This window comes from Stomoxys calcitrans, chromosome 2 (assembly GCF_963082655.1).
Source record: "Stomoxys calcitrans chromosome 2, idStoCalc2.1, whole genome shotgun sequence".
Classification (NCBI taxonomy): Eukaryota; Metazoa; Arthropoda; class Insecta; order Diptera; family Muscidae; genus Stomoxys; species Stomoxys calcitrans.
The window spans coordinates 148,337,660-148,348,845 of NC_081553.1; the positions used below are offsets into that span (position 1 = coordinate 148,337,660).

The 11,186-nt window shown below is 38.0% G+C and overlaps 2 protein-coding genes across 2 annotated transcripts in view; both read left to right on the forward strand.

Annotated features, from left to right (window-relative positions):
- The first annotated feature begins 1,104 nt into the window (after window positions 1-1,104).
- LOC106084621 (tudor domain-containing protein 1) overlaps window positions 1,105-11,186 on the forward strand; it is a 787,010-nt gene continuing 776,928 nt past the window's right edge. Inside the window, exon 1 of the mRNA XM_059361948.1 lies at window positions 1,105-2,085. The gene's annotated coding sequence lies outside the window, so the exon portion shown is untranslated. The remainder of the gene's footprint in view (window positions 2,086-11,186) is intronic.
- Window positions 5,612-8,348, forward strand: LOC131994894 (uncharacterized). Its single transcript, XM_059361966.1, has 2 exons — window positions 5,612-7,307; window positions 7,396-8,348. Exons 1-2 carry the CDS (start codon window positions 6,678-6,680, stop codon window positions 7,480-7,482), a joined length of 717 nt encoding a protein of 238 aa, XP_059217949.1. The 5' UTR covers window positions 5,612-6,677; the 3' UTR covers window positions 7,483-8,348.

Sequence of the window (11,186 nt, forward strand, 5' to 3'; positions counted from 1 at the left end):
CCGATTGCACTGAAATTTGACACATTGACTTGTGTTATGCTTTTCGACATCCGTGTCGTATATAGTTCAGATCGGTTTATTTTTAGATATAACTACTAAAAAGACCAATATTTTGTTATACACAATTAAACAATGACTTGTACTTATCAGCATTTGGTTCAAATTGGATCATATTTCGATATAATTGCTATGTGACATAAGACATTCAATTTTCACCGAATTTTGATGAAAGGTGGTTTACATATATACCCGAGGTGGTGGGTATCGAAAGTTCGGCCCGGCCGAACTTAACACCTTTTTGCTTGTTTTTTTGCATTTTTTTAGCAAAATTTTTCGAGTTGAGTATACAGTATTGTAGATTATTGCAAAAAAATCGGATTAGTGCAAGTCCCATGTTTTTTTTTTTTTTTTAAACAAGCTCAAAATCGCATAATTAATATTAGAAAAATGGTAAAAAAAATCGAGGTGAGTTTGAAATTGCTGTAACATTGTTAGTTTTGCGGTGCTGGACGTTAGTTAATGGTGCTGGACGAAGCAATACTCTTTCCTATTTCCTTGAAAACTTTAGAGTATTGCTTCAAAATCGCATAATTAATATCCAAAAAATTCAAAAAAACCAACGTGAGTTTGCAATTGCTGTAACTTCCTTAGTTTTGCAAACTTCACAATTTTTCAGACACCGTTGGATTCGTGGGGAAAATCTCTTTCCGTAGTGATGCTGGATGAAGGAATAGTGTAAAGTTTTCTATGAAAAACATCGCAAAAATCAAATCTATTTTAGCGTAAAAATTCAAGGTCATTTTTAAGGTCAATAACGCTGTAACTCCTTCATTTTTTCGAATTTCGATCATTTTCCAGCATTCCGCAGTTCGAAATTCGAAAACGATTCGAAAAATAAACAAAATTACGTGAAATTTCACATTTTATTTTTTTGCATTTTTTTTAGCAAATGCTAACTAACCCCTTATGAAATTTTTCAAATTTTGATGCGAAAAAATTTTTTCAAAATCGCATAATTAATATTGGAAAAATGGTAAAAAAAATCGAGGTGAGTTTGAAATTGCTGTAACATTGTTAGTTTTGCGAATTTCAAAATTCTGAGGACACCGTTGGATTCGCCAGGAAAATCCCTTTCTGTAATGGTGCTGGACGAAGCAATACTATTTCCTATTTCCTTGAAAACTTTAGAGTATTGTTTCAAAATCGCATAATTAATATCCAAAAAATTCAAAAAAACCAACGTGAGTTTGCAATTGCTGGAACTTTCTTAGTTTTGCAAACTTCACAATTTTTCAGACACCGTTGGATTTGTGAGGAAAATCTCTTTCCGTAGTGGTGCTGGATGAAGGAATAGTGTTTTCTATGAAAAACATCGCAAAAATCAAATCTATTTTAGCGTAAAAATTCAAGGTCATTTTTGAGGTCAATAATGCTGTAACTCCTTCATTTTTTCGAATTTCGATCAATTTCCAGCATTCCGCAGTGTTGAAGCCAGTTCAACAAACCTATCCTTATGCTAACATAAGTACACACATATGTAATAGAATTACATACCTTACTGATTTACATTGAAATAAATCTTTGAAATTGTTTTAAGTATCTTTATATTCATTATTTCCCGCGGATTTGCTTTTATTGGTCAACTTGGCAACCCTTTTATCTATTCTGTATGCAAAAAGGCCAAAAGCTTTCACTCAAACGGATAAAGAGCGGCCATGTTGACCAAATTTCCAATTCGCCTTTTCCTAAATCTTGGCACTTTTAACTTTCTAGCACCGCCATTAAATCACTTGTGCAGCATCATCTCAAGAAGGCGGTAAGGGCTTGCTGAAATGTAATAAACTGTAACGGTGAAATCTAATCTGTTGCCTTTTATTTCAACTGTTCTCTTTTTCATTTCTTACAATTTGGGAGCTTCAATAAAACATACAGTCCACTTACAGCTACTTGCTATCCAAATTGTACATGGTCCTTTCGAACCGTCCGAGGAACTGAAAGAAGTTGTGCAGACGAAAATAATCTTGGATCACGTTCACTGTTTTAAGTTGCATATCAGCTATTCTAATTCTTAGTCATGGAGAAAAGGTATGTAGATTTATAAAATTGTGAACGAATAAGAATTTATACTTTATATAAATTGGATGATGGCAATTCGGCATAATTTGTATATACAAAGATCATTCTGGGAAAGTGAAGTATTTGAGTTTACTTTAATTAAAAGCTTTACCATATTCACGTATAAGTTTGAAATCGCCTTGCTGTACATAGTCGTATACTTTTATATGCTTTAACATACATATATACTCTGAGCGTTTTTCACGAGAGCGCTCTTCATAATTACTCTGATTTGCTACTCTGTTTATGTGCTAGTTACTTGGGCTTCACGAGCGCCACTTAACTTTGGGAAATCGATGATTTTTTGCCTTACCTAGGAGAAGTTGCGTAGTTAATTTGGGCTTCACAAGTGTCAAATTAGTTTCAGAATGCCTTACTTTGCCGTTGTAAATATTTTCTCTCTATATTTTTTTTAATTACAAATGTTCTATACCACCGTTTCAAGTCTAAGAGATAAGGGGATCAAGGGAGTTTTTCGCAAAGGGAAAAACTTCAAGTCGACTCATTATACTACACTAAGTATAGCGCCACATTGGCGGCCCTCCTCGCGGTGATCCCCGGGCAACGTCAATTCAAATGGCAATTGACGGCGAAAATGAGCGGCGCAACAGGGCGAATTCAGGAGGAATTCCCACAGCCAAACCAACACAGCACATGTTGATAACACCTCAAGCAAAATCTAAGGACGATGTTGCCACATCTCCTTAGTTTTTAAACAACAACACGCACACACACAAAGAAAACCATCCCCCCACAGCAGAGCGGGGATATTTCAATGAAACTTCAGGCCAAGAGCATGGCCAAGTTCACAAAGCCACTGACTACAGTCAGTGTAGGAGTGGGTTACACCACCTCACCCAGGCTGCCAGTACGCGGCAGTTAACATCGATTCTCTCTTAGAACGCAACAGAGATTATCAAAGAAAAATTTCCCGAAGATCCAATGCCCAAAGAAATGCCTTGCGTTTAGCACAAATCCTGTGGAGGAGAGTTTTATAAGGTTGTGAAGCAGCGAGAAACTTAGGAGTACTAAGGCCCAATCCATGGATACAGCACTTTAAGAATCTGCGGCACACAATTCTTCGAACCCAGAGTTTTTCTCTCGATTATGGAGTTTTACGAGAATCAAACATTTTTGAGAGGCTCTATTGCGTTAGAAATAACAAGCCTGTTAGGAGCTCTTTTTATAACTAAAGAAGAGCTCCTATTTCCAACAAATTATTGAGCAATCTCTTTGAGTAGCTCTATGGCGTTTGAATTTAAAGTCTTGTAAGCAGCGATTCTTTTAACTAAGAAAGAGCTCCATCCAACAGTCGGCTCGTCTCTTCACCAACTAGAAATTTGTCTGAAGGCATAGACAAGTCTTAGGCCAGCAAAGATTATTGGCAAAATTGTTCACAGCAGCAGCAGTCACCCATTAACGAAGAGTTGGGAGAACTTCCTGCCATTGAATATGCTGTGTAATCGAGGAGTTTGCCTACAAGCTTAATACCATCAAGAGGAACTTTGACGAAAGAAAACCAATCTCAAAGAAAAATCTTCATGAACAATAACCTTGAAGGAAGGCTTCCTTCCACAATTGCATATTGCCTTATCAATTGTGTTAACTCTCACGCTCTGTGAGTTTTAATATAACAAGAACCAAAAAAATCCAAAAAAAAAAAATCAAAATAAAATGTAAAAAAATCCAAAAAAAATAAACAAAATAAATACAACAAGTAAAAGCGTGCTAAGTTCGGTCGGGCCGAATGTTATATACCCTCCACCATGGATCGTATTTGTCGAGTTGTTTTCCCGGCATCTCTTCTTAGGCTAAAAAGGATATAAGAAAAGAGTTGCTCTGCTATTAAAACGATATCAAGATATGGTCCGGTTCGGACCACAATTAAATTATATGTTGGAGACCTGTGTAAAATTTCAGCCAATTCGTATAAGAATTGCGCCCATTGGGGCTCACGAAGTAAAATAGAGAGAACGATTTATATGGGATCTGTATCGGGCTATAGACCGATTCAGAACATAATAAACACGTTTGTTGATGGTACAAAATTTCAGGCATATCGGATAATAATTGCGACCTCTAGGGGTCAAGAAGTCAAGATCCCAGATCGGTTTATATGGCAGCTATATCAGGTTATGAACCGATTTGAACCTTATTTGACACAGTTGTTGAAATTAAAAATAAAATACGTCATGCAAAATTTCAGCCAAATCGGATTGGAATTGCGCCCTCTAGAAGCTCAAGAAGTCAAATCCCCAGATCTGTTTATATGACAGCTATATCAGGTTATGAACCGATTTCAACCATACTTGGCACAGTTGTTGGATATCATGACGAAATACTTCGTGCAAAAATTCATTCATATCGGATAAGAATTGTGCCCTCTAGAGGCTCAAGAAGTCAAGACCCAAGATCGGTTTATATGGCAGCTATATCAGGTTATGAACCGATTTAAACCATACTTGGCACAGTTTTTGGGTATCACAACAAAATTTCAGGCAAATCGGATAATAATTGCGACCTCTAGAGGCTCAAGAAGTCAAGATCCCAGATCGGTTTATATGGCAGCTATATCAGGTTATGAACCGATTTAAACCATATTTGCACAGTTGTTGGATATCATAGCAAAATACTACGTGCCAAAATTCATTCAAGTTGGATAAGAATTGCGCCCTCTAGAGGCTCAAGAAGTCAAGACCCAAGATTGGTTTATATGGCAGCTATATCAGGTTATGGACCGATTTGAACCATACTTGGCACAGTTGTTGGATATAATAACAAAACACGTCGTGCAAAATTTCATCCCAATCGGATAAGAATTGCGCCTTCTAGAGGCTCAAGAAGTCAAGACCCCAGATCGGTTTATATGGCAGCTATATCAGGTTATGGACCGATTTGAACCATGCTTGGCACAGTTGTTGGATATCATAACAAAACACGTCGTGCAAAATTTCATCCCAATCGGATAAGAAATGCGCACTCTAGAGGCTCAAGAAGTCAAGACCCAAGATCGGTTTATATGGCAACAATATCAGGTTATGGACCGATTTGAACCATACTTGGCACAGTTTTTGGAAAAGAGTTGCTCTGCTATTAAAACGATATCAAGATATGGTCCGGTTCGGACCACAATTAAATTATATGTTGGAGACCTGTGTAAAATTTCAGCCAATTCGTATAAGAATTGCGCCCATTGGGGCTCACGAAGTAAAATAGAGAGAACGATTTATATGGGATCTGTATCGGGCTATAGACCGATTCAGAACATAATAAACACGTTTGTTGATGGTCATGAGAGGATACGTCGTACAAAATTTCAGGCATATCGGATAATAATTGCGACCTCTAGGGGTCAAGAAGTCAAGATCCCAGATCGGTTTATATGGCAGCTATATCAGGTTATGAACCGATTTGAACCTTATTTGACACAGTTGTTGAAATTAAAAATAAAATACGTCATGCAAAATTTCAGCCAAATCGGATTGGAATTGCGCCCTCTAGAAGCTCAAGAAGTCAAATCCCCAGATCTGTTTATATGACAGCTATATCAGGTTATGGACCGATTTCAACCATACTTGGCACAGTTGTTGGATATCATGACGAAATACTTCGTGCAAAAATTCATTCATATCGGATAAGAAATGCGCACTCTAGAGGCTCAAGAAGTCAAGACCCAAGATCGGTTTATATGGCAACAATATCAGGTTATGGACCGATTTGAACCATACTTGGCACAGTTTTTGGATATAGTAACAAAACACGTCGTGCAAAATTTCATTTCAATCGGATAAGAATTGCGCCTTCTAGAGGCTCAAGAAGTCAAGACCCAAGATCGGTTTATATGGCAACAATATTAGGTTATGGACCGATTTGAACCATACTTGGCACAGTTTTTGGATATAGTAACAAAACACGTCGTGCATTTCATCCCAATCGGATAAGAAATTCGCACTCTAGAGGCTCAAGAAGTCAAGACCCAAGATCGGTTTATATGGCAACATTATCAGGTTATGGACCGATTTGAACCATACTTGGCACAGTTTTTGGATATAGTAACAAAACACGTCGTGCAAAATTTCATTCCAATCGGGTAAGAATTGCGCCTTCTAGAGGCTCAAGAAGTCAAGACCCAAGATCGGTTTATATGGCAGCTATATCAGGTTATGGACCGATTTGAACCATACTTGGCACAGTTGTTGGATATCATAACAAAACACGTCGTGCAAAATTTCATCCCAATCGGATAAGAAATTCGCACTCTAGAGGCTCAAGAAGTCAAGACCCAAGATCGGTTTATATGGCAGCTATATCAAAACATGGACCGATATGGCCCATTTACAATACCAACCGACCTACACTAATAAGAAGTATTTGTGCAAATTTTCAAGCGGCTTGCTTTACTCCTTCGGAAGTTAGCGTGCTTTCGACAGACAGACGGAGGGACGGACGGACAGACGGACAGACGGACGGACATGGCTAGATCGACATAAAATTTCACGACGATCAAGAATATATATACTTTATGGGGTCTCAGACGAATATTTCGAGTAGTTACAATCAGAATGGCGAAATTAGTATACCCCCCATCTTTTGGTGGAGGGTATAAAAAAAGTAGATCCCTGGCACAAGATTACAAGACATTTCTAAAAACTGTTCACAAATTCATATCCGACAAATACAGTTTGCATGATTTTTCGTGGCACTTCATTCCACCTCACGATCCACATATGGGTGGATTGTGGGAGGGGGCTGTCAAATGCATGAAGTCACATTTGCGAAAAGTGGCTTCTAATTCTAAATTTACCTTTGAAGAGTTCTCCACTCTTCTTGTTCGTATCGAAAGTGTACTTAATTCAAGACCCCTTTCTCCTATGAGCGAAAACCCTACTGACTTAATCCCGCTCACTCCTGGTCATTTCTTAAGGGGAACCTCTTTAATGGCGATTGCCGAGGATTGCTCCGACAACTTGCCTTTGCTGAATCGCTGGCAGAGGCTCAAGGCACTGCAAATTCAATTTTCGAAGCGTTGGAAGACAGAATACATCTGCGAACTGCAGCGTAGATATAAATGGAAATCTGCACAGCAAAACTTAAAGGAAAATGATTTTGTTGTGGTCAAAGAGGACAACATTCCACCAAACGAATGGTGTCTGGGAAGGGTCCTGAAAGTTTTTAAGGGAAAGGATTCTAATGTTCGTATTTTGCCAAATGCCTAAAAATGTTTCCACCGATCAATCTGTTCACATATTTTATAAATCTAATAACTTGTTCAAACTATAGCCCACCCAAATGCCGTATCTGCCAAGAAAGACATTTTTTGAAGTCGTGTCCAACTTTTCTGGGAATGACCATTGCCAAAAGACGTGAAGTGTGGAAAGACAAAGGCTTTTGTTTGAACTGCTTATGCACAGCATACACGAGACATTGGTGCCCGTCGAGGAAAACGTGCATGGTGTGCCAAAGCCACCATCACACACTAATACACGTGGATTCATCAGCAAGAACAACACTTCAACGCAAAGACAGCAAAACTCAACCTCGATCCAAATCTGAAAACCAAAGACGTCCATCATCATCCATTCATCGGAAGAAATCTTATGTTGACGAGCGTCTAAGCCGTCGGTCAAAAACGCACGTTTTTCTTCCTACTGCCCTGGGACGGTGCCTTACTTCCAAAGGTCCAGAAAAAACAAGACTTCTCTTGAATTCAGGCGGCGTACAAACTATAATTGTACGAGGATTGGTGGATAGACTACACCTCAAGACCACAAAGGACGGAAAAGAGTACTGCACACTTAATCTGCAGTCTTACCAGGACCCCACTGCCAAAATACAAGTATCTGGTGTAGTAAAGTCGCAGCTGAATATGGCACTTCCAACAACGGTCCCAGATGAAAAATTGAAGACAACATATGACCAGATTACCGACTTAGCGGATCCACATTTCTTTGCACCAAAAAATATCGAGGTTGTAATCGCTAACGACCAGCTTCCTAAAATTTTGAAGGCCGGCATGATCCAAACATCCTCCACGATGCCGATCGCCCAAAGCACCATATTCGGGTGGACAATTTCCGGTGCCTGCCACTACTAAGTTGCACTAGTGCAAGGGGGCCGGCATGTTGAAGCCAGATCAAAAAACCTATCCTTATGCTAACATAAGTACACACATATATAATAGAATTACATACCTTACTGATTTACATTGAAATAAATCTTTGAAATTGTTTTAAGTATCTTTGTATTCATTATTTCCCGCGGATTTGCTTTTATTGGTCAACTTGGCAACCCTTTTATCTATTCTGTATGCAAAAGGGCCAAAAGCTTTCACTCAAACGGATAAAGAGCGGCCATGTTGACCAAATTTCCAATTCGCCTTTTCCTAAATCTAGGCACTTTTAACTTTCTTGCACCGCCATTAAATCACTTGTGCAGCATCATCTCAAGAAGGCGGTAAGGGCTTGCTGAAATGTAATAAACTGTAACGGTGAAATCTAATCTGTTGCCTTTTATTTCAACTGTTCTCTTTTTCATTTCTTACAATTTGGGAGCTTCAATAAAACATACAGTCCACTTACAGCTACTTGCTATCTGTAATATGATAACTTGTTATACTCGTATTTATAAGAAACTTTTGATGAAACTAAGTAGACTAGCTTGTTGCTTTTATGTTGTTTGTTTGAAAAATATAATAAAAAGAGTCAGTTTGTTGACAGAAGCTTTACAATTCAGGTGTGGGGTTCCAAAAAAAAAAAATAAATAAAAAAAAAGAAGACTCAAAAAAAAAAAAAAAATTTTTTTTAAATATGGATTCACGCCCTACTCGAGAAAGAATTCTTTCAGCTTTGAAAGCTTCAAATGTGGAATTTCCAGAAACAGCGTCAATTGCACAATTGAGAACATTATATGATTCTTTGCAAGTTAACGGTGGTCCATCAAAGCAGACTGAATTGCCTTCTGGAAATGTGGTTTCTTCTGATTCTGCTGGGAATTCATCTGTAACTGTCACTACAATGTCATCCAATACTTTGAATGAAACTCCCGTTATTAATTCCGCAACTGCCGATACTGAAAATTTGCTTCAGTCATTTCAATGTAATGGTGAGTCCACAAATCAAACTGAATTGGTTCTTGGAACTGCCGCTTGTTTTTCTGCCGCACGGACTTCAACCGATTTAATATCTAGAAATACATTGAGTGCGCTTTTAATAACAGCGAAATTGGCGTATCCTGTGCAAATCTTCGGCAAACACAGACTTCAGTGCCTCCTTCCGTAATTTCTTCCGTACCTTCCGTCTATAATTCTTCTGCTTCCGTTCCTGTAAATACAGTTCAAAGACAATTTCCTGGTACTTCAGGGACTGCTGCTTCTGTTTCTGCCGCCCGGACTTCATCAGTTATTTCCGATTTAATGAATACAAATACATTGGGTGTCGCTTTTAACAATAGAGCAATTGGCGTGTCCTGTGATGTTCTTCCGCAAACACAAACTTCCGTACCTCCTTCCGTATCTTCTTGTGTTGTTTCTTCCGTACCCTCCGTCAATTATTCCTCAGTTTCCGTTCCTGCAAACTTACTTCGAGGACAATTTTCTAGACCTTCTGTTCCATCACAGGTAACAGACCCTTTCATTCGTTCAAGCGTTTTATCCCGTGAAGCTGATGAACTAGAGAGTGAAATTAGAGTTTTGAGATTGAAGCAAGAAATGTTGGCTCTTCGAAACCAAATTGAATCTTTAGAAAACGGTGGAAAAAAGGTTTCTACAAATATCAATTATGACGAGCTCTCTATGATGGTTCCGAAATTTTCTGGGAATGATGGAGGAAAAATTGAAAAATGGATAAACTCTTTTGAAAGCTACACTATAAATATGACTGACCAAGAAAAATATATGTGCTTAAGATATTTGCTGGTTGGAACTGCGCGAGAGTTCATGGAAAATTCAAAGTACAAAGAATATAAGGAGTTGAAGAGATCGCTCTTAGACATTTTCAAGAGAACGGTAACGCAAGAAGAAGTTTATCAAAAATTGCGTTTGCGCAAGTTGAAGCCAACAGAGCCGTGTATTGCCTATATAGTAGCAATGCAAACTATTGCAGCAGAAGGCGAAATCAACGAGCAAGAACTGGTTGACATTATAATAGACGGAATGGAAGATAAAACCAACAACATATCCATTCTATACGGATCAAACTCATTACAAGAATTGATGCATGGAATAGATAGATACGAGAAACGCAGGTCAAAAACAGTCAGTACTCATAAAGAGACCGTGACAATACTAAAGGCATACGATGTTTCAATTGCTCTCAATTTGGACATATGAAGAACACCTGCAATAAGCCTCGACGTCCACCGGGATCTTGTTTCCATTGTTTCCAAATGGGACATTTTTACAAGGATTGTCCTAAAAGGATGAATGTTACTGCTCCCATATTTTGTAGTAATGATATTGTAGACACAACACAAATGGTAAGTGTGGCCTTTAAATATTCTTGTGGATCCAAATATACTAATTCTGCGAATATTTCGTGCTTGATCGATTCCGGTAGCCCAATTAGTTTGGTTAAGATGTCTTTATTACCGACTGGTGTGATACGTTCGAAGAATTTAATACCAACTTCGTATGTTGGAGTTGGCAATTCCCCTTTGAAAATATATGGAAATATTTCTTGTTTAATAAAATTTAAAAAATCGTCTAAACAAATAGAATTACTTGTTGTTCCGAACGAGAGCATTCATGTTCCAATGATTCTTGGACGGAACTTTGTGCATGCATTTAATGTAAAATTACTTCAAGTCAAGGAAACTACGAATGATATAGAAGTATTTGAATCCACAAGAAAAATAAATGACAATAATAATATAACCTCGGTGTCTACACCATCTACGATAAGCAATTCTTATGATAGTCCTGTGAATTCCCAAGTGATACGTACGGACGATATTGATCTAAATCCTTTGTTAAATTCATTCCAGAAGAAGACTTTAGAAGATCTTATTCATAATCGTTATATAACTCCAAAGGGAATTGATAAAAAGTCATCTGATTATAGGATGCAGATTAAATT

Bases quoted from the DNA above. Each gene is read 5' to 3' on its own strand.
- LOC131994894 (XM_059361966.1), top strand. From the start codon at position 6,678: ATGGCGAAATTAGTATACCCCCCATCTTTTGGTGGAGGGTATAAAAAA. The intron at 7,308-7,395 runs GTTCGTATTTTG...TTCAAACTATAG, and splicing joins TTAAGGGAAAGGATTCTAAT to CCCACCCAAATGCCGTATCT.